This window comes from Tasmannia lanceolata, unplaced genomic scaffold, assembly GCF_043159265.1.
Source record: "Tasmannia lanceolata isolate RefF3 unplaced genomic scaffold, GAP_Taslan_0.1 ptg000015l, whole genome shotgun sequence".
NCBI classification, from domain to species: Eukaryota; Viridiplantae; Streptophyta; class Magnoliopsida; order Canellales; family Winteraceae; genus Tasmannia; species Tasmannia lanceolata.
This window is the reverse complement of record NW_027518692.1, coordinates 41,830,144-41,853,522: the sequence shown is the minus strand read 5'-3', so window position 1 is coordinate 41,853,522 and position 23,379 is coordinate 41,830,144. Positions and strand designations below refer to the sequence as shown.

The following is a 23,379-nucleotide window of genomic DNA, read 5'->3' as shown; positions in this document are numbered from 1 at the left end:
ATTTTAGACAATCGTGGTCCTTGATGACTAATCAATATATATTTCTCAGGTTAGGGAGTTATTGGTAACAAAAAAAAATTATACTTTCTCTCTCTCAAGCCCTTTTGTCAAAAGGGTGCTTCTACCTACACCCTTAAAATTAGGCATGACACCCAATTCATTTCTCGTAATGTTGAGAAATCCACCGGGCAAATCTGATTCACGTGGTTCAACAAAGATGCCTACGTCTACTAGATCACAATCTTCCACTACGAGAGGATTAACCTGCAAATCACAACTCTTTCCATACCCTCTCAACCAAGACCGTCCACATGACTACCCAAAGAGAAACCAAGAAGAATTCTCTCTACCTATAAAAAAGAAGGAAGAATTCTTCCTCTCCCCCCCCCTCTCTCTCTCTCTCTCTCTCACAAACACACAGATGTTTTTAATACCCCACACACTTTAGGTCTTTGTAGCCTTTTTATATCATACGCCTATTTTTTTTTTATTCCACAGCCACCTATATTAGGCAAAAGTCTTCATAGGAACAAGACACTTGCCAACACATAATAGCCTTTTATTAGGCACAAGTCTTCATAGAAACAAGACACTTTCCAACACATTATAGCCTACTTGTCATCTTCTTTTTTTCTCTTGTGTTTTTTTTGGGAGAGCGGAGGGAGGGGGGGAGTGAAGAGAAAATGACACACATGTATGTTTTCCCTACTGGTGAAAAAGTAAAGACAAATCAAACCATAAACCATGAGTTATTTTTCGTGGGAAAAAAAAAACTTCATTGTTGGTAAAGGCAAATATGTTTAGGGCAATGATATTTTCACTCCCGTAGTACGCATTCGCCCCACTTTTAACATGATTGACGTTAAAAAGCGTTGAAGTTGCTCACTGTACCACGTTATAAGGGGCGCATGCTTACTGTAGAGGGGTTGAAAATATCATCTCTCTATGTTTATACAGTTACAAAATGTATAAAATAGAGATTTTTCCCTTTAAATCACTAGTCTACTACAACTCTACTCTCTTTCCTATTTAAGAACAACCAACCACACCATAATATGTTTAGGGTACCAAACAAAGAGGTGCCATCTTCCTTTCCTGGACTCTAACCTTAAACCCACCAGCCATGTAAGCTGTGAGAAGAGGAACGAACACCGGCCGGTCTTTTCTGACCGGCCGGAGCTCAAATCGCCGCAATATTGATGCAACAACATACTTCATTTGAATGAAAGCCATCTCTTTCCCAAGACAAATTCTAGGCCCACCTTGAAACACAGGGAACTTGAAAGGTGAAACAATCTCCTCTGACTCCAACCATCGATCCGGCTTGAATTCTTCGCAATCCTTCCCCCATAATCTCTCCATCCTCCCCATTCCATATGGAAAGTAGGTAACCCTATCGCCCTTTCCGATGTGGGTGCCGTCCGGTAATGTGTCCCCACCAGCGGCATGCTTAGAGTCCCATGCCACAGGTGGGTACAATCTCATGCTTTCACACAAACAAGCCTTTAAGACATTCATCTCCTTCAAATCACCATACTCTAATCTCTCTTTCCCTTTTGATATTTCCACCATCTCCTTCACCACCTCCTTTTTTATATGGGGGTGGCAAGAGAGCAACCAAAAGAGCCATGTTAGTGCAGATGATGTAGTGTCCCTTCCTGCCATGATAAAACTAATCACCATATCTCTAATGACCTTCTCATCATGAACACAAGAAATCAACCTAGATAAAAGATCACTCCCTTTGCTTTCATTAGCTTCTTCTTCATTTCTTACCTTCTTACGTTTAATCATCTCCATTACTGATAACTGAACTACCCGAATTGCCTCCTTGAGCCGCCTCTCCGACCCAATGCCCAAAACCCGCTTCGCCTTCCAAATTGCGAACAAGGGGGAAGTCGCCCTCCTCGCACTTAACTCCGACGCCACATCAAAAGCGCTCGCTAGACCGGATTCCGGCAATGAAGGCTCTAAGCAACCCGGGTCCGTTCCTAATGAGACCTTACATATGGTATCAAATGCGAACCTCTTTAGCAACTCTTGCAAGTCCACCACTTCCCCGGAGTGGCACGCGGAGGCCAAAATAGGCAATAATCGGTCATTAACCTCGGATTCGAGAGTTTTTACCACGAATTCTCGTAGTGAGTTGGTGGTGAATTCGTGGCTAGCTAACTTGCGTTGAGTGTGCCATAGCTCGCCGTCCACGTTGAAAATTCCGTGCCCAAGAAGGTCGCCAAGCATTTCCGTGAAGGGCTTGCCTTTGGGGAAGTTATGGAAGTTGGTCTTGAGCATGTACTCCACATTGTCGGGGTTCGCGGTGATGATGGTCCGTCTCGCGCCCAATCGGCTAACCACAATGGTTTGGGTCCCCGATTGGGCTAACAATTGTGTGTACCAATCTAAGAGATTGTGTCTATTTTGATAGAAGGAGATCAAGCATCCAAGTAATGGGTATGTTGGTGGGCCATGGGAAGAAAACTCAGTCAGATTTCGGGTCCCATGGCGAAATCTTTGTAAGAGGATGAAGAAGAGAGAGAGTATAAGAAGTGGCAGTGTAAGGTTGAAGATGGTCATGGATGAAGTGAGGAATAGAGAAGATAGAGATGGAAATGAGAGGTTTTGGAGTTTGAATGTTATGTAGAGACTGATGAGAGGGGTGTTATATGGTAGTGAGAGTGTTTGACTATGAGAAAAAGTGGAAAAAAATCACATTTATTTCGAGCTCGAAAAGAGAAGAGAATGCGAATAAGTCATTTGTTTTGTAGGAGGAGAAAGTGAGATTACAAGGAAAAGGTGGTGAGGTTTGAGGAAAAATGTAGTGAGGTCGTTATCCCTCCGACCTTTATTTTTCCGTTTTCATGTCGGCAAGGCTACCATTTGCTCAACCATATGTGCAGGGCTTTCTTCTCCACGCAATTTTGATCAAATTATATTTTCAAATTAGGCCCTGTTTGGATTTCCGGAAAATCATTAATTCTGGCTGAAAAGTTTTTCCTAGGTTTCTTTTTTCCTTTCCACAATTTAAATGAAAATGGTATGTTAATGGCTTATTTAGAGGGATATCATCGTAAAATGAATGTCCATCTAAACAATGAAAAATCAGAAAATTCTAAAAAATATTAATTTTCCAAAATTTTCCAAAACAAATCCTACAATCCAAAATGGCCTTTGTCATTCATAATAGTGATACTTTCTTTTAATACCAAAGGGAAAATACCCGTAAGGCTCCACTTGGCCTTTGAATATTTACACCCACCTATTTTATTTTTGGGAGTTTCTATATGGTTTGTGCAAATGAAGACCAGTATCTTTCAACAAGTACTGTGGGGGCCCACGTCATCGGATGATCCAAACTGTTCATAGAATGATCCGAACCATTAATTTGTTGGGCCACAATAAATAGGCCGTACCACAATGTACAATCCCACTACGGAGGTAGGGCTGCAACTCAAGCCGGGTTTTACCCGACCCGCATCGACCCGACCTGAAAATAGCCCGGGTTGGGTTCAGGTTTCTCAGGTTTCGGGTCGAGCCGGGTTGAGCATCCAAAAGCCCGCATGAATCTTGGGTCGAGCCGGGTTTGAAGGGGCCCGACCCGACCCGACCCGAGTTACATAAGTTATAGTATGTATTTTTTTTTTCTATTGTTAGTTAAAAGTTAAAAGTGAAAACCCACGCACGCACTGTTATAGTATGTGAGTGTAATTTCTGCTTCTATGAGTTGAGTTGATTCAAGTGTTTGATTCATCATTGTTTGATTGTAATTACAGCATTCTTCGATTCAAGTGTAATGTGAGTGTAATTACATCATTGTTTGATTCAAGTGTAATGTGAGTGTAATTTTGCTTCTATGAGTTGAGTTGCCTTGCCAAACAAGAATTTTCCTTAAAAAATTGCGTCAACGTGAAAAAACCCGACTCGACCCGAGATTTATCATGGGTAGGGTTGGGTTTGGGAATTGTGGGTTTTCTGAAAAAAAAACCCGACCCGACCCGACCTGACCCGACCTGAGTTGCAGCCCTATACGGAGGGCTAGGACTTGTAGGTATCGTCAGGACTTTATTTTCGGTAGCCACCTACATAAGTGGGGGTATAAATGTTTTTAAAAGAAAGCGGCCTTAAGTGCCCTGCCTTGCCTACTTCCTACTTGTATACTCCATTACAATTTAGTCTTGTGTTTCTTACTTCGATCCTTTGTATCTCCACAATTTGATCAAGCATTATACTAATTTATTCAACAAGTTTCGTTTCATGTACGTTAATCTCATCCTAATCCTTTGCATATATACCCTCTATAATTTCTCACCATTGTATCCTTTCTTTGTATATCTTTTTAAGTATAAAAAGAACAATCACATCACACCACAAGGTATTGAGTTCCACACATGGTTTTAAATTTCGACCGAAATCCAAAATTTCGGATTTCAGTGGAGACCAACACCGAAACCACCAAAAACCGAAATGGTCATTTATTTCGGCCGAAATTTCGGTTTTTCCGAAATTTGACCCAAAAAATCTGTTTTTTTTAAAAAAATTAATTTAATATTTCACTGAAAATTCGAACCAAATTACCGAAATTTTGATAATTTCGGCCGAAATTTAATATTGAATAAAATATTGGTTTTGATTTTTGTACCAAATTTTGACCGAAATTCCGAAACTGGTACCGAAACTGAAATTTTAAACCTTGGTTCCACAACCATGTTAAATACAGAGTAAACTTTTTTTAATACCATGGACTTAAGTTGAGCTTAGAGCTTTACATGGAGGTTCTTAATGTTGTCGAGAAAGTATTGAACTAGGGTTTCCAAATATACACAAAACTAATTGTAGTCGTAGTAGATTTGTATGTAACGAACTGAAAGCAATAAAAGGAGAAGTGACTTATCGAGTTGAGGCGTGAATCTGAATTCACACCCTTAATACAATGTAACTTTTTAATAAGTCAGAGACTAGTAAAGCTTAGGAGATATACAAGGAGGTTTATGTGTACAGTATATAGCTTTTGTATGTGTCAATGCACGGTGTCCTTTCTTTATAAACTAACTGATAACAAGCTCCGTGGTGGAAAGCTAAGAGAGCAATCCTCGCCTTCTCGGACCCACTCACGTCCGTGTCCTTGGCCAAAAAGAATCACCTCTTCAACAGCCCCACCGTCCTTTGACACCACCAAAACAGAATCTCTCTCTCTCTCTCTCTCTCTCTCTCTCTCTCTCTCTCTCTCATGTTACACCTTTCTGGGCCACCAAAAATAGTCTTTCTGATAACACCCTGATATTTTTCCATGCGATTAGTGTGGTGGAAAATGATATGACATGGGTCATGCACGTACAACTCTAGAAGGTGGCTAGCCCCAATTTTTGAAGGTCCCGGCCATATTCAAATACTTCGAAATATTCCTGACTATTTCCAGTGTATGTAAGATATGTGGGACCCTCTCAGATACCGATATTTATCCATAAATTGACTGATGGGATTTGCTAGGCAATTTAGCGGAAAGCCATTTCACGGCTGGCTTTTACATGTGAGAACAGCCACACAAAGGTCAACTTTTTGGCAGAATCTGTCTTATTTATTTAACTTTTTAGCTGTTCTTCTCACATGCAAACCGCGAAATGGCCTAGCGAATCCCATACCTACATGCCTACATACATACAGTGACTCATGTCATTTGACAGGGCCACTGCTATTTGGCCTTTAAATCTCACTGTAGACAATCTTAATTAGGCAAATGATATTGGCCATTGTCGGTTTCAATAATTCTACTCCATTCCTTTTTACTTTTCTAGTAACTTCAACAACCGAATGGTGTACATCTTTCAACAATGCACCTACGTGATGAGGGTTAGGATCATCCTATGGAGATAATTTTTGGGGAAAATCCACCATGCAAACTTTTGCACCCTCATGAAAACTTCTTGGTTAGGAGGAATCACCCGGTCCCACCGAGCTCACGGGTCTACAGTCCTTAATTTCACTTGCTCATTTTCTTTTCTTTTTTGATAGAAAGCTCTAAATTCCTTTTTGAATACATGTGAGGATCTCCCTTAAAACGTTGCAAAGGTTGGACTTTCTGGTGAAGGGTTTGGCAGTATAAAAAAAAAAGGCCCATTTTGGAAAGATATTTTGTTTCATTATCATTCACAAGGGAACGTAAGATGGTTGGTGCATAAGTTAGGTAGAATCTTTGATGATTTGTTTTGAGTTGAACTCATCTCTATTGACTTCAATGTGCAAGTCTTATTTATTATCTTTTTTATGGAGATTTCTGATGAAAACATGTGTTAGAAATGGCATGGAGACATGAAAGGGAAATATCATAATCTTTTCATACATGTGTGGGATGGTGTGGATAGGGAAAATGGGCATATGTGAATTTGCCCAGCAAATCCCTCCATGTATCTAGGGAAATGATTTATTCAACTTTTCTTTCCCGGGCCACCCACTTGTAGTGTAGAAAGAGTAGTATTAAATATAGTAGAGGGAGAAGAAAAGGGGGCAAACAACTGAAGACTTGCTTGGTAGAAGTTCCTAGCTCTATGATAGTGTATGGGTCCTACTGTTTTATTGATATGAACGTCTTCAGTTGTTTTCTCTGCCACTGAATCCATATCATTGGATGTTTATGATTTGTGCACTTCTTTTTTGAGAAATTTGATTGGACAATTAGAATCAGTAGATCATAATATTTTTTAAACAAAAAATCATCCAAGGAGAGGAGTTCTAGCAAATGAAAACTGGGTTAAAGGGGTTGGGTGGGGCATAGATTAGGTGGAATCTTTGTATTTTACAGATCTTCTTGACTTGATCTAACCTATATTAACTTCATTGATGAGTCAGTCTTTTTTTAATGGAGATTTTTAAAAATCTATTAGAAATGCCACAGTGGTGATGTAAACGCAAATATAAATCTTTTACTACTTAGTTGCTAGGCAATCGTTTTTTTTTTTTTTTTTTTTTTAAATAATTGGCATTGATCTCCTTTCCATTGATTTTCCATATCCCAACATCAACCATTTCAATGCAGCTATTTTTAGGAAAAGACAAACAAAAGGGGTGGGCATATCATTTCCCTAAAATGAAAACAGACAAGATAGCTGGGAAACAAATTAAGAATGAGAACAAAGTTCTCAACATATTTTCCGCACAATGGAAACGATTCCTCACCACATTTGGTAAGACTGCAGTCTAATCAGTGCACCTATAAAGATTTTAGAAGCCCACTAAAAAGAGCAACAAAACAAAAGGAAAAAGAACAATCTGTCCTTGCAACACCACAACCACACATTCATCACCTGTTCAACCCTGTGGTCACCCTTTTTCTCACAACTAAAATATTGCCAGTTTCATGGCCCCATTCTCTCTCTCTCTCTCTGCCACGCATCCAAACACTTATTGGGAATAAGTGCGACGAATACGGATACCCAGTTGTGATTTGTGAATACCAACAGAAAGATACAAATGGGAAAACTTAATGTGTTGGCTTCTAAGGCAGTAGCATATAAACAAAGCCAACGAGGGATCAACGGATGTTGCTTTTAGGGCTCTTCTGGAGCCTAATTAGAAATCAAAGTTTTTGGGTTGAGTATAGTCACAAGGTTGAAACTTAAAGTAATTGACGGAAGTGCACCACTAGAAGTGGAGCCCGGGCTTAATGTGGCTCAACAAGGGGAAAAGACAAACAAAAGGGGTGGGAATACTAGAAAGGAGGTGGGAAAATCATTTCCCTAAAATGAAAACAGACAAAAATAGCTAGGAAACCAATTAAGAAGAAGAAGAAAGTTCTCAACATATTTTTCTCACCATAGAAACGATTCCACACCACATTTGGTAAGAGTGCAGACTACTCAATGCTCTTATAAAGATTTCAGGAGCCCACAAAGAAGAAGAAAACAAAAGGGAAAAGGAAAAATCTTTCCTATTGCAACCCCCCCCCCCCCCCCCCCCCACATTCATCTCCTATTTAACCATGTGGTCACCCTTTTTCTCACAACTAAAATATTGCCAGTCTCATGGCCCCATTTCCATGATTTTATTCTTACACCCTATAAAATGACATAACCAGATATCTTCAACATGTTCATGCACCCAAACACTATACTTCATAGAACTTCTGTTTTCCTATACAGTAAAATGTTCATGGACATCTTTCACATTACACTAGCACTTCTATTCCTTTCTTGCTTCTTCTTTTTACACCAGTTTCTACATGGGTTCCGAATTTTTAACCAGTTCTCCACCCATGGACCCCCAACATACCCTTTTATTGGATGTTTGATCTCCTTCTTCAAGAACCGGCGCCGCCTCTTAGATTGGTACACCGAATTATTGGCCGACTCACCGACACAAACCATCGTTATACACCGATTAGGCGCTCGCCGGACCGTCATCATCGCCAACCCTGAGAATGTGGAATACATCCTCAAGACCAGATTTGATAACTTCCCCAAAGGCAAGCCCTTCACCGAGATCCTTGGCGATCTTCTCGGCCGTGGCATATTCAATGTGGATGGTGAGCTATGGCACACCCAGCGCAAGCTAGCAAGCCACGAATTCACAACCAAATCATTGAGAGAATCCTTAGTAAAGACCCTTGAAGTAGAATGGAATGAGAGAATGTTGCCAATCTTGGAGAAGGCTTCTGTGGATAGTAGGGTGTTGGACTTGCAAGAGCTACTGAGGAGGTTTGGATTCAACACCATATGTAAGGTGGCATTGGGGATAAGCCCAGATTCCTTAGACCCTTCTTTGCCTTCCTCCGGCCTTGCAAGAGCCCTTGATGTGGCATCGGAGATAAGTGCGAGGCGGGCGGCCTCGCCTGTGTTTGCGGTGTGGAAGGCTAAGCGGGTTTTGTGTTTGGGGTCCGAGAGGCGGCTCAAAGAAGCAATCAAGCATGTTCATGGTTCAGTGATGGAGATGATTCTTAGTAAAAAGGCTAGAATTAATGAAGGACAAGAGAAGAAAGGAGAGAGTAAAGATCTTTTGTCTAGACTAATTTTAGGTGGGCATGATGAAGAAGTGATTAGGGATATGGTGATAAGCTTCATAATGGCAGGGAGGGACACTACTTCAGCTGCACTAACATGGTTCTTTTGGATGATTTCTTGTCACTCCCAGTTAGGAAAGGAGGTGGTGAAGGAGGTGGTGGAAGTAACAAAAGGGAAGGAGAGATTAGAGTATGGTCATTTGAAGGAGATGAAGGTTTTGAAGGCATGTTTATGTGAAAGCATGAGGTTGTATCCACCTGTGGCATGGGATTCTAAGCATGCCGTGGACTGCGACACCCTCCCGGACGGAACGCCCATCGGAGAAGGAGATAGAGTTACATACTTTCCTTATGGGATGGGAAGGATGGAAAGAGTTTGGGGGAAGGATTGGTTTGAATTCAAACCAGAACGTTGGTTTGAATTGTCTGAGGAGGGGATATTGAAGGTTTCCCCTTACAAATTCCCTGTATTTCAAGGTGGGCCGAGGATTTGTCTTGGCAAAGATATGGCTTTCATCCAAATGATTTGGGTCGCAGCCTCGGTGTTGCGCAAGTTCGAGCTCAGGCTGATCGGTCGAGACCAGCCCGTCTTTCTGCCTCTCCTTACAGCCCATATGGCTGGTGGGTTTAAGGTCATGGTTCAAAAAAGGAGTTTTTGAATGTCTCACAACACTTGTTGATCCGATCAACAAGTTAATCTGATTTTTCTGACATGGTGCTAAATTTAGATTGTTAGCTTTGCTGTGAGGAAGCTAGTCGGATTGCACTCCTTGTATCCGTATATATGGTTGTTTCTTTTTGGGTATTACGGTATTACGCAAACCCTATGTCACTAGTATAAATACTAATGCAACACCCAATTAGAGTCGAACCACTTCACACCATAACCTGGGCTCTTTCATGGATTTAATCAGATTTTTCTTTTGAAATCCACTGTATACAAGGTGCACTTTTGAAGCTTCCAACTTCATTTAATTTGATGTTCAATAGTAACTAGTAGCAATGTGATTTCATGGCCTGGCAATAATATGAAGTAGAGATAAAGACAAACCTTTCAATGATTCAAGTTGTTCATCTGGTGGGCTCCATTGTGGATGACCATGCAGCGAAAATTGCCTTCATCGTATGATCCCAACCCTCCCATCAATGAAGATTTCTTAAGCCCTCCCAACAATGAAGATTTCTTAGGTGCATGTGATCATTGCCTTATATTTCTTTTAATTGTCCTTTTGAAGGCCGGAAATCGGATGGATAGGGTCATCTAATGAGGGAAATTTTTGGGTATGCCCCACCCTTAGTGGACCTAGTAAATGAATGAATGGTTTAGATCACTGAAAAGTTGACCACCACCTATATTTCTGCCTGTTCATATTAATCTTTAAAATAATACAGCAAGGACCACCTTCTGATTTATCTATATTATCATCAACATGGTAGATCAAGACGTGTGAAATGATGATTCAAACATGTCAGAGGTCTGCCTTAGATTACTTTTCTGTATGTATATCATAGAGAGAGAGAGAGAGAGAGAGAGAGAGAGATCAACATGTTGATCTCTCATGGGTCCCACGAGATGAATGCCTTCGAAGTCCACGTCCAATAAGGGTCCCCCATTTAATAAATGTTCAGAATTTGGGTGATGAAACCAAGATCCTGAAGCACATTCGAGAATGGCAGGTAGAGGGCATCTTTGATAATTTTGTGGTGGGGTTTTAAGGGCCCCTTTCATAATTATACAGTTATACATGCATCAAATAATATCTTACTATTATTTTTTCTATAAAAAAAAGTTGTCCATTTATAAAATAAAACGATGACACTAGAGATGACATCCTCAACATCTGTATTATATCACTAAAAGGGTTTGGGTTCTACTGATCAAGATTATATATGTGACATCACTAACATTACGATCATAGATGCCTTCATGATCTCATCAAATGAAGAAGCATTAGGTAAGATACAAGGCTATAGCATCTAACCAATTACCTTATATTGGGTTAGGTTTGGGAAAAGCCAATCTGATTTACTTATGCTGTTTTCGTTTTTTTTTTTTTTTTTTTTCCGTGTAATTTTGGGTGCGGTCCACATCTCGGTACCCTTCCCTTTCATAATATACTTCTACCATTTCAAAAAAAAGAAGAGAAAAGGGTGGACACATTGGGCAACCGACCCAACCAGAAACCAAATTCATCCCCTGAATTTTATCATGATTTTATACAGACCCGAACCTGATTCAACCCTAAACTCAATATCCATTTTTATTTTTATTTTTTTGTCACGATCAGGCTTGAACCCGGCTAACCAATTTGGAAAATTGGGTTAGACAAGTCGCGTAAGAGTTGAGAGATTTAAATGAGGGTTGGGTTAGGGTTGACACTCATCAACCCAAGGTTCGGGTAGGGTTGGGTTAGAGTTGAGGTAATGCTAACTCACTTTGGGTTAAGGTTGACACTCCTCAACCTGAGGTTCGAGTAGGGTTGGGTTAGAGTTGAGGTAATGCTAACTCGGTTTAGCTTAGGGTTAGCCTCAACCCGACCCAAACAGGCAATATCTGTACCCCTACTAATGATAGATTTTGATGACTATGAAATAACCACACGTATTTGTATCAAGATGATTAAACATTCGGACAACTGAGCAAAGTATGATGAGGGGGGATTGTCATTTTGACTGAGGGGTGGTTTATGGGGCATGGATCGTGACAAATATTAGTATTGAAATTTTTTGAGATTGTTATTTGAAATGTTATTAGAAAAACCTCAGCCAAAAAAAAAAAACCATTAATTGAGAAAGCAATGAAATATCATGATTTTATAGTAAGAAAAGCAAAGTGTAGTAGCATGGCGCGCAGGGAGACGCTGGGTCTAACCAGACATATCATATGTCACACAAGGATTGGTCCTCCCAATCCTGATGCCCACCTTGTGTGTCTTCATATCATTTTCATTCTTAAAATGCTTGAAATTCACCTTTTTTTTTTATATATTTTTTTTTCAATGGGATTTGCTAGGGACTTCCACAGAAAGGCATTTCGTAGCTGGCTGTTGCATGAGAGAGCTGCCACATAGGCTCACTTTTCAGCAGATTTTGTCTTATTCATTAAACTCATCTGAGGTGGCTGCATAGACATCAATAGGAACTTGGGATAACAATAAATCAAGAAACAACCCAATAGGAACTTCAATCAAAGATCGGAAATATAATATAAAAATCAATAAAGAAAAAGGTCAAGTTACTCCAAAACCAATTTTACTGGGTAAAGAGACTTTGATTGGCATCGTATTGGTTAGCCTGTTGGATGAGAACATAGAAATTATTACAGTTTTGAAAATTAACCTATAGATAGAAACTTGGATGAATAATGAAGTAGGCTAAATCAGGCTCAGTTGGGCTCGAACGTAAGGCTCTAGGCCCAAGACTCGGTCCGTTATTAAATGGGCCTGAAAATTAGAACCAGTGAAGTCAAATGGACCACAATGTCTAGCCTGGAACCTAAGAAGGTAATTCCTATAAGGGGCCCAAAAAAATTGCAGCCATAATAATCTGAAAATATGAAGTATTATACCAGAACACACCACATTTGTTTCTTAGCAGTTGTTTGGATGGGCATAGTTCGATTTTAGCTGAAATTAATTTAAAGTGTTAAAGTGGAAAGCCTCCATTTCCACAAATATAATTACATTGACATCCTTTAGATTTCCCATAAAACTGAGTAGTACTACTGAAAGAGTCCCCAAACACAAATGAATAAGTTCTATCAAATAATGCTTATATCTTATTTCCAGTAAGGCTAATAGCTAGTTTTAGGTTAATAAAAACTATTCAAGCAAAATAATGGTGACATTTGCAGGGATTAAAGTTTTCACATACAACCAAGCTGCAGTAGAAAAATAGAAAAAAGAGGTCATTTAAAAAGAGGTCAATAGATACGTTTGGAGGGATCGACTGACATGAAACACAATCTGGAAGTTTTACTTTTTCTGCTTAAGATTTTAAAGTGGGACTAACTTTGGGGGGGGGGGGGGGGGGAATTGTCCACTGTTGCAGAATGGTCCACTGTTGCGAAGAAAACAGCCAGTAGTCTGTGTCAACAAAGAAAGTCTTCAGAGTCTTGGTTTTTAATGACTTAGATTAGGATAGAAATAGAAGAGAAGAATAGGTATGGTACATGATAGTTTACAGGATGTTTTTTAATCTGATTAACATTATAGTAAATTTCTTGATCTTATAATAAACTGCAATTATCCGACAATGTTAAGTCTTTGTAGTTATATTATGGGAAATGATTTCAGCACAACTATGTTTTGATCCATGCACTCATGTATCTTGTCTTTTAGCATTTAATTGTCATGTAAGTGCTTTTTGGGGACAGTAAAAACCCTTTTACAGCTCTTTAAATATAAAAGACAAGAAACATGAGTATCTTGTATCAAAACATGTTTGTGTTGAAATCATTTCCCTATGTTACTACTGAATATCAATTCATATTGAACACTTCTGAAACTTTTTTAATGGTTCTTTTCAAACTATTTTACAGAGGCAATTTTGTTGTGAAAATAGCATGGTTTTCACACTTGTTTCAAAAAAGGAATTTTCTGAACATCAAGGTATACTATATCTGCCCATGGGTGTAAAATGCATATATAATACATGTAAAATCCGGATTGTACATAGAAATTAGGAGGTTTAATGACTAGTGGCTAGGTTTCAGGTTTACTGGCAGTCAATAGGGTGACAGATCAAGGGTGGGAGCTAGTAGAAGTTTTCTACTCCAGCTTTAAAGAATAAAGCCCTCTCATAGAATATCAGTTGCAGTAGGCTATACTTGGACTAACTTATGGATTCTTATTAGATTTAAATTTGTACTACTTTTCACCCAAGACGTTGATGCTTCTCACCCTACTAGTAGGACTCCTAAAACTAAGCAATACTAGGATTCTCATTGTTGCAACGTGAGCCATCCTAATCACTTTGATCACTTAAGTAACACGATGTCATGTCATGTCCTTATGGCCACTTAATCATGGTTTTAAATATCCATCGAAAATGACGTGAAAAGATAGAAATGTTTTTGTTTCTATCCCCACCAATACCAAAATCGTGTGTTATTAGTGTACTTTGCCATTCAAAAACATTATTATTAAATATTAATATACTATTTTAGTATGTATTACATAATTATATTTATATTAATTGAATGTGAAATGTGATGTATTATATAAATATTTACATGAATCACAAGTGAAATATAGTTTGTACTGAATTATCAGACAATCGCGATAGCACGCGACACTAGGTGTTCCATGTTGTTGTTGTTGTTTTTTTTTTTTCGAAAATTAATGAGAATTTATTTCATTGAATACGGGACAAGATGTCCCCAAATACAGTGATGAAAAGAAGAACGATGCACGAGGGCACCTACAGAGATCCTAAATTGTCAGCACAAATTACATTCGTGGACGATAACAATGCCCCATCTTTCGCAAGCCCATCTGCCATGGTGTCAGGAGATCTCCTACGACGTACCAGTTGAGGATGCAGGATGCGTACCAGATCTCTGATTTCATCAATAATGTGATACAATCTCCAAGGGCCCCCACAAAGATTCGATGCCCAAGAAATGACATTCGAGGAATCCCCCTCCACAATGAGAGGCCCAATAGGTGTTCCATGTTGTTAAACTATCATATATGATTGTCATATGTGATCGTTTCTAAGTGTGTACTTTTTCTTATTCTAGCATTTCTTTGAGTTTCATCTTAAAATTCTATCATTTGCATATGTTTCAAGATGTTTCCATGATTTTATATGATTTCCACCTAAGTTTCCAACCTAAACTGAAACATTTTCGTTTCTATGGTGACCGAAACCGAAATTGAAATTTAAAAGCTTTCACTTAATAACCTAATTGAAATAACAATGCAATGGCTAATTTGCCCCTACAACTTAAATTTTCATAATACATACATGGAGCCCATTTAAAAAACCAATAACTTAATAAACTTTAAGAGGTTTCGGTAGAAAAAAGCTCTACTGCCCAAAAACTCAAGACTTAAATGAGAAAGACCTCTTTTACACCGGTGATGAAAAAGAAACCCAAAGTAGGAGAGAATGTCTCTTGAACTCTATGATTGTTGATGTCTTTGGGTTTGAGTTAGTTACGAATCAGATTGTGGAAGATGAATGTTTTGGTGAGAGAACGGTGACAGTTGAACTTCGAAATAACCCAAACTAGGTGGATGGGTATTTTTTTTAAGGGGAATTGCTTGGTAGTCCCGTATAATCCTAAAACATCACTTTGATAACTCATCATCAAAGAAGCACATAATAAGGGCTCTTTGGAAAGAACAAAACCATTGCACTAGGACATGACATTTCTTTTGGCCAAACTTGGATTGTGACACTTCTCTTTATGTGAAGAAGTGTAGAACTTGTTAAGCATCCAATTGAACTTCCACTAATAATAGGTTATACGCTCCACTACCTATTCTATTTTACACTTGGGATGATGTTTCTATGGACTTTGTACATGGTCTTCCTTGCACATCAAGGGGTGGATATAAATTGTTGATCAGTTTTCAAAGATGGCGCACTTCATTTCATGCAAGCAAGGTTGTAAATTTCGGTTTTGGAATGCGTTTCGGTCCTCACCGAAACCAAAATTTAGCCTGAAATTTTGAAATTTTGGACAAAATCGATCGAAATTAAATAAAGTAATATTTTATCCCGTACCAAATTTCGACAAAATCCCAGAAATTTCGGCTGAAATTCCGGGATGATATTAAATAATGAATTAAAAACTGATTTTTTTGGAGATATTCCTTAAATTTTGGCCCGAAATTTTGGGGGAAAGACCGAAATTTCGAGGTTTCGGTCGAAATTTTGTAACATTTTGACTTTACTCAATTTCGGTTTCAGTCTCGACCGAAACCCGAAATTTCGGATCTCGGTCAAAATTTAAAACCTTGAATGCAAGTCTATTCATGGTATTGATGATATTTCTGATTTATTTTTCAAAGAGTACCTGATGTACCATAGGTGCCCGAAGACAATATTACATCAGACCATGGCACTAAATTTCAAGGGTTTTTTTCAATGATATATGACGGAAACTCGGAACTTCTCTAAAGTTAAGAACTCATATCATCCTAACTAATGGTTTGGTGAAGGTGGTGAACCATACATTGAGGAACATGTTGAGGTCTCAAGTCAAGATAATCGAAAATTGAGATCTTCTAATTCTGAAGATAGAGTTTGAGCTTGATTGCTCCAAGAGTCGCACAATGAGTGTTTCCTAATGTTGGGAAGACAAGAAAGTGGATGAGATTATAGAAGATTTGATGGCTTTTCACAAACAAGCGAGAGCTAAAATTGAGGCCAGCTATGCAAAGTACAAAGATAATGTTGATCGTCATCGCCGAGAGCTTACTTTTGAAGTTGATGATGAAATATGGGTACATTTTTTTTTAAAAGGCATCCTGGTGGTATCATATACCTAAACCTAAGAAGATTGATCATTGTGAAATTTTGAAGAAGATCAATGACAATGACTACAAAATGAAGTGGCCTTTGGATTTGAGTGTCAGTGACACTTTAAACATCAAGCATTAATATAGAGAGCATGGAGGAAAAAATTGAGGGCGGGTTTTCTTCAAGACGGAGAGACTGAAGAAGTGCAATCACACATTGGGGTTGAAGAAGTAGTAAAAATGTGCAATAGTTAGAGCACCCTAAGATCGACAAAACTTTCGCAAGAAGAAAGAGAATTGAGACTGTTCGTGACCCAAGAATGGAGCCATAACATAACGCAAAGAGAGATGCAAAATTTCCTGACACAACTCAGATATGGACTTCAATTGAGTCCATTAAAGCTTGATGGGCATAGGTGGGGCCCATTCCAATGTGTTTGTGTGTTATGTTTAGTTTCAGTTGTTTTATATTAGTAGTGACTGTTATGTTTAAGTTGTGGGGACCATTTTTATCTTTTATGTTCAAGTTATGAGACCATTAGTGTTTCAAAAAGGCACGGGTTTTTGCTATAAAAAATTATAGGCCTATTAGAACTCTGTTAGGGCAGTAATAAGGGGTTATATATGCCTATGTAGGAGATTGTTTAGAGCATTTTTGTTTTGTGAAATAAACAAAGGCAATGGAGCAAGCAGTCGCAGAATTTGAAGGGTTCAATCTGGTTGCGGGAGTTTTTTCGTTGGGCAAAAAAATAGTTCTGTGCCAGATTTCTGTAGTCTATTGCAGGTTTTATTCCAGACCCCTAGTTTATGATCTATTTTTACAGAATTTTCATCATGGATGTGATACAACCAAAAACAGGTGAGTGCTGTATTTTTATCTTAGCAGAAATTATCTGCTGAACTAAATCCGATCTGTACATCTCTTGTTAAAACCTAAATCAAAACTTACCCATCGACATTTGGTTCTTATGTTTTACATCACAGAGCCAACATAAAATGGATGTCAGAGAGTTTGTCACTCAGTTTTACAGACCTGCTTGGAACTCAGAATGAAGCACAGAGAACAGTAAATGTGTTGATTAAATTTGAGGGTGATAAGTTTTTGCATAAAAGTAAGGATGAATTTATCAATAGAAGGAGAGAGCCCCAAACATGACTCAAGTATAGCAAGAAATAAGTGATGGGGTCTACAATGTATCCAGCCAAATCATACCTTTCCAGTCAATTCATCTCGATCTTCAACTTGTTTCCTGCATCTGTATATGTCCGTTTGGGGCATCACCCTGAAAAGGTAACTCATCAGACAAGGGCATAAGTATCAGATAAACAGAATCAATCATAACTAGCAATTCACTTTTGTTAGATCATACTCACATTATAAGACAACTGGTCTCTTATATGATACATGGACCTTAGCATGGTTTCAAGAGTATCTTTCGCCAATTGAAACTTGACCTCCTTTTCTCCTGACAAGGATTGTGCATCATCTTGAAGCTGCACAAAGTCTTCCCAGAATTAATAAGCATGGTAAACACTGACACTTTACTTTTCTAAAGTTCCCATATGGTATTTATAGTAGTGAAAATTTTCACATATATAAGGGAAATGCATCATGAAATGAATAAAGAAGGTTAGTGAGTTCCATGCCAATGCATGATGCATTTCACATGCGGGTGGACAAATAACATGCATGTGTCGATGCATCTAATTATATTTTCTCTGAAGTACTAGCCAGCAAGATTATTGCACTCAATAGAACGCATCTGTAAAGTTATACATCTCTATTTTGAAATTCTTTCTTAAAAAACCCTGGCTAAAGTTTTCTCCTCATTCATGTAGTTTAAATTTTGGAAGATCGGCATCAAAGAATTTAAAAGCTTTAGATTTTATTTAAAAATTTGAGTAAATAGTAAGAGAGTGGAAACCTTGACTAGAAATCTCAAGAAATTGTTCATATACCTTCAAATTAATAACAGCAACAGGATCTGTGGATTCTGCATCTTGTCTTGCCATATTCCATGTCATTGCCTTTAAGCGGGGCAAAGAAACCTGGAAATGAATCATAAGGGAAAAGGAAGAAAAGAGTGTTAAATTTCATCATTCAAGAAAAAAAGAAGAAGAAGAAAAAATACAGTCCTAATACTACTCAGCCAGTCAATCGGACCTGGATAACTTATTCTAAATAAAGAACAACTAAACTCCATCGAATTTAGATTATAGAAACTATTTTTTTAATTGAAATAAAGAACAACGAAACCCCTTCCAAGCTAAGTTATACCAATTAATTTTCCATGTTGAATCAATGAATTGACGAAACTAATGAGTGTTTGGACGGACAACCAATTTGCAATTATGCAATTTTAGACTAAAGAAACTAAGGAGTGTTTGGAACGAAGACCCAGATTGCAATTTAGGCCTGTAGAATTTGCAGTTTATGATACTTGGAAGAAATTAATGAAGGTTTGGATGGGGCGCTCAAATTGCAATTTTTGCCTCAGAATATAGTAGTTACGATAGATTTAGGGGTTAGGGGTTTAGGGTTTAGGGTTTTAGGGTTTGGGGTTTTAGGTTTTAGGGTTCAGGGGTTTAGAGTTTAGGGGTTTAGGGGGTTGGGGGTATAGGGTTTTAGGGTTTGTGGTTTAGGGGTTTGGGGGTATAGGGTTTTAGGGGTTGGGGTTTAGGGGTTTGGGAGTATATGGTTATAGGGTTATAGGGTTTGGGGTTTGGGGGTTTGGGGAATAGGGTTTAGGGGTTTGGGGGTATAGGGTTTGGGGTTTAGGGGTTTGAGGTTAGTGTTTTAGGGTTGTAGTTCAAAATGCTTGGAAGAAATTAATGAAGGTTTAGATGGGAACTCAAATTGCAATTTGGGCGATTGTATTTAAGATAGATTGAAGAAACAAACTGCATGAAAAAGGTCCTAAATTGCAATTTGGGTGCACATTCACATAGTAAGTAGCATTGATTGAAGTGAGAACCCATACCTGGTCCTTGAGCGCATCATCTCGCCACTCGCGTTGGAACTTTTGCAGCAAAAGGGTAAGCAATCTTTGCAATTCAGGCAAAACTTCATGAGGGAAAATCTTGTGCATCTCATCCTTGCTGAAATTTTCGTAAACACACCTGCGTATCAGTATCCGAAGGCAAACCAGAAGCTGCAAAAAAGAATATAGAAAAAAACAGGGGTTAAATACAACTAAGAAGGATAGAAAATCGAAATAACAAGGGAGAAAGACAGAGAGCTACGGGATCAAGGTCGGAGTCGTTGGTGAGTTGGAGCATTTCTCGGATGATATCCCTGTCAGTTGAATTGAGACCAGTCTTTCGAGTTCGCCAAAGGGTTTGAAGTATGTATTCCACTGATTCTTTTGAATTTGACCTCACCAACAATGGCAGATGCCCCCACAGAGAATGCTCCATTTTTATCTATCGATTGATTGACCCACCTCTTCAAACAATTTTCATTTCAGTAGTTTGCCCTAGAAAAACAAAAAAAATAAGAGTAAGGGGGTGCAACAGTACATGTGGGGCCTACCTGTTAATGATACATATTATCCTGATTCATCAGCTGGGCCCTACCAGGCTACCATGGATGAGGGATCTCCAAGCCCCTCCCACTTCAAAAGAATAATGGGCCCACATGCATTGTGATGACTAGTCACTAGTATACCAATGGGGCCCTGATGGAATGCCCAATGCCTTAAAAAAAAAACAAGAAAGCAACCAGTTCTTAATTGCCTTCGATCAACAACAAGAGATGCAATAAGGAAATGCTACAAATAGCAAATGAAAAACAACAGACTACTTGGTCAACATATTTAAGACATTTTTTTTTGTACTGAGGGCTAAGAAAACTTTAGCAGAACAGAAAAGAAAAAGAAATAGATTCCCAAATTATGTCCATTGTTCCTCAATGATGGCACAAAGCAGCTCATTAATTATAGTGCAGAAGAAGAAAATATCATTAAGAGCTGCTATGTGAACAAAAAACTATTTACCATAAGGATATGTGTCATGTACATACATATACTATGAGATGTCCAATTTGGATTTTCAAAAGATCAAGAGACATGCCCCCAAAGCTGTCAGAAATAACGTTTACACTGATATAATATAGACTGTTGATCACAAAATATATATGAGAAAGAATGTTAACATTCAATCTGCTATACAAAAAATGAATTCTAATCAAGAAATACAGTCAACCCTCTAAACATGTTAAATGTTGAAGCCAAGAATCGAGTCCATCATAATAAAACCATGAATATAGCCAAAATTCAGAGCCAAATGCCCTACATCATAATAAAACCAACCCATCAGCATGCCATCTTTCCAACATTCAACTTATATAGATGGTTCCTTCTTCCAATGCTCCCTGATTCATTGGATCTTGTAGTCCCATATGCATTGCATATGTTGTCTCAAGGGATCTTACTAGTATCATTCCATTTCCTTCTGGATCGAAATCATGAGAAGTCACCTAATGCATTTGGTTTAGAACATCCAATGTCTCAAACTGAGCACATTTACATCAAAAGCTCCCATTTCGAAAGGTTTTCAGAGAAATCAACATATTTGGGAAGTACCTATTTTAGCATTGCAGGATGTACTGAGAAATGATAATTGTAATATTAAGCACAAGAATACAACAACTATAAAAAACAAGTAATTGTTTGAACCTCCAAATTGACGTGGCTAACACGAAACCCAATGCCCACATAGGAGAAAGCATGCACCCATAGGAGAGTCAAAAACAAATTTATATATCAATGAAACAGGGACAGGAATAGTATATCAGAACTGTGTGAAACACTCACATGCGTCCCAAGTGACAAGGGTTTTGTTCTAAGAATACAGGCATGCATTACAGTTATGGGCATTGAATTGAAGGTAGTATTTTCAGTCAACTTTTCTTGTCAGGCAAAAGATGCCTATTTCAATTCTTTGATTATACACTGGCATGGGATCTCCGATCAGATCACATACAACAACGTAACTACTAATTTAACTTTGAAATAATCAGTAATTCCATCGATTATAAAGAGAATTGTCGTCATGTGATCACACCAAATCATTAAGAGCATTGTCACATGATCAGAAGTTAACAAATTATTACGAATATAGTTTAGATTCTCTATCTGATAAATGGTAGATTACTTACAAGAGCAGATAAATTAAAAACTAAACACATTGACTGTAATTGGTAAACAAATCATGTCACATGATGACCTTAAAACTACAACTAGTATAGGTTTCGTAAAGTTCTTCATATGATATTAGAACCATTAATCGGCAATCAATATTTTTTGGAAGTAAGATGGGACTCTTTGAGCTGACCTTCTCGATAACAAGATCCAGTGAAAATGGGTCCAGTGTTTGTGATACTTCTGATATGTAGTGGCAATCTTGGAGACTCATATTACAGATTTCGGCATTTCCAAACTTATGGATAAGTCTTCTGCCCCTGCTCAGTCCAATTCTATCATGGGCACATTGGATATATTCCATCAAGTACAGTATCACTACTTCTAGATGTTTTTATTTAAGAAAAAATTGTATTATCTTAAGTAAAATTGTTCCGATGAGTGTAGAAAATCTCTTCTGCTTCATCGGCAGAATCAGCATTTTGATCTTCTTCAGAGCTTTCGTCATTGGATTTATAAACTGATGATGATGATTATAGCATTGAAATATGATACATTTTGGCTGATCAAGTACATAAATGAACAAGATAGAATCAATGTTTCAAAACATGGATACAGTTCAAAACGTGGCCAAAGTAAATCCTAGTTGAATATGCACAACACGGTCGTGTTCTCGGTTGACATGGCTATGTAGTGAGTACACAGTTGATGCGATCATGACACGGGAGAGCAAAAGAAGTTTGGATAGACTTTGTAGGACAAAAAGCAGAGTTGAAAAAGAACACGGCCAAGATAAAGGGGAGTCGACTCGGGGAAGTACATGATGACGCGGGGAAGTTTTGAAACTATGCTCTAAATCATGTGATCTTGGTCTAAAACAATGAAGCCTACTTGGAAGATTAGACTGGGATACGATAGTTATGCGGACCGTTTTTCTACTATGACATGAGCAATTCTCTACTGAAAGCTCCTCGTATTCATTGAATCCTTGGTGTTTCATGCGAAACCAATCCATTTGTGATGATCATGTCGGCAGAAGCGTGTTTGTCGATCATTGAGCTTACTATGAAGGAAAAAAGGAAGAGATTAGAAGAGCTTACTCTTGATTTCCAATTTCATAAGAAAGCCAAAGGATAAAGAGGAGAAGAGCTCTCTCTAATTTCTCTCCAAAAGAGGAATCTCTACAATCCCAAATTCTAATCTCAACAAAAACTAACTACAAATGAGAGGAAAAGAGGCTTTACATAGGTAGCCCCCTAATAAAATATAAAAGGTATGAAATGCCCCTAATGAAAATGTAATGCCTAAACTACCCCTACTAGTGTAAAATGACATGAAAATACAGGTTAAACCACTAAAATGATCGAACTACCACTAACAAAAGTAAAGCCTACACCAATGAGCAAATATGATCTGATGTAGTAAATCCAAAGGGGATGCTTCTGCATCAATATTTTACACATTAAAACACCCGTCAATGGATATAATTGCATAACTAGTGTACAATCTTCAATCCCCAAAGTAAAACTGGCTATGATCTGAACTTCTTTTTAACTTGAATTCTCATATTTTTGAAAAAGAGACTGCATTTACAATCAAGAAGAGCAAGGAATCAGATGTCTACAGCTATGAGGTTATCCTAATCGAACTGACAGACGCCTTGGATCCTTCCTTTCAGAAATAGATGGTGCCTCCTTACCGAGCATTTTCTAGCTAATTTAAATGATTCAGGTGCTGTTAATATTCAGGCTTGTTATATAAACTGCCAGTAAGATGTGCT

At 38.2% G+C, this 23,379-nt stretch overlaps 2 protein-coding genes and 1 pseudogene across 5 annotated transcripts; 1 reads left to right on the top strand and 2 right to left on the bottom strand.

The window, feature by feature from the left end:
- Nucleotides 1–742: 742 nt before the first annotated feature.
- On the bottom strand, nt 743–2,880 carry LOC143845610 (cytochrome P450 94B3-like). Its single transcript, XM_077353991.1, has one exon. The coding sequence runs from the start codon at nt 2,572–2,574 to the stop codon at nt 1,060–1,062; it is 1,515 nt and encodes a 504-aa protein (XP_077210106.1). The 5' UTR covers nt 2,575–2,880; the 3' UTR covers nt 743–1,059.
- Nucleotides 2,881–7,986: 5,106 nt separating this feature from the next.
- Nucleotides 7,987–10,047, top strand: LOC143847316 (cytochrome P450 94B3 pseudogene; annotated as a pseudogene).
- A 1,797-nt stretch (nt 10,048–11,844) lies between these two features.
- On the bottom strand, nt 11,845–19,932 carry LOC143847317 (uncharacterized). Of its 4 annotated transcripts, none has more exons than XM_077356117.1 (6): nt 19,702–19,932; nt 19,440–19,610; nt 18,418–18,507; nt 17,833–17,952; nt 17,672–17,741; nt 11,845–12,107 (listed from the first exon to the last, which is right to left on the bottom strand). In XM_077356117.1, the coding sequence occupies exons 1-5, from the start codon at nt 19,873–19,875 to the stop codon at nt 17,697–17,699; spliced, it is 600 nt and encodes a 199-aa protein (XP_077212232.1). In that variant the 5' UTR covers nt 19,876–19,932; the 3' UTR covers nt 11,845–12,107; nt 17,672–17,696. The 4 variants fall into 4 exon arrangements, with proteins under 4 accessions (XP_077212232.1, XP_077212230.1, XP_077212231.1 ...); XM_077356115.1 differs by lacking the exon at nt 11,845–12,107 and adding an exon at nt 12,165–12,429; XM_077356116.1 differs by lacking the exon at nt 11,845–12,107 and adding an exon at nt 12,998–13,071.
- Between the last annotated feature and the right edge of the window lie 3,447 nt (nt 19,933–23,379).

Coding starts and splice junctions, on each gene's coding strand:
- LOC143845610 (XM_077353991.1), bottom strand. CDS start 2,574: ATGACCATCTTCAACCTTACACTGCCACTTCTTATACTCTCTCTCTTC.
- LOC143847317 (XM_077356117.1), bottom strand. CDS start 19,875: ATGGAGCATTCTCTGTGGGGGCATCTGCCATTGTTGGTGAGGTCAAAT. Junction 18,508..19,439: donor ATGATGCGCTCAAGGACCAG/GTATGGGTTCTC, acceptor ATTCATTTCCAG/GTTTCTTTGCCCCGCTTAAA. Junction 17,953..18,417: donor TTGCTGTTATTAATTTGAAG/GTATATGAACAA, acceptor GACTTTGTGCAG/CTTCAAGATGATGCACAATC.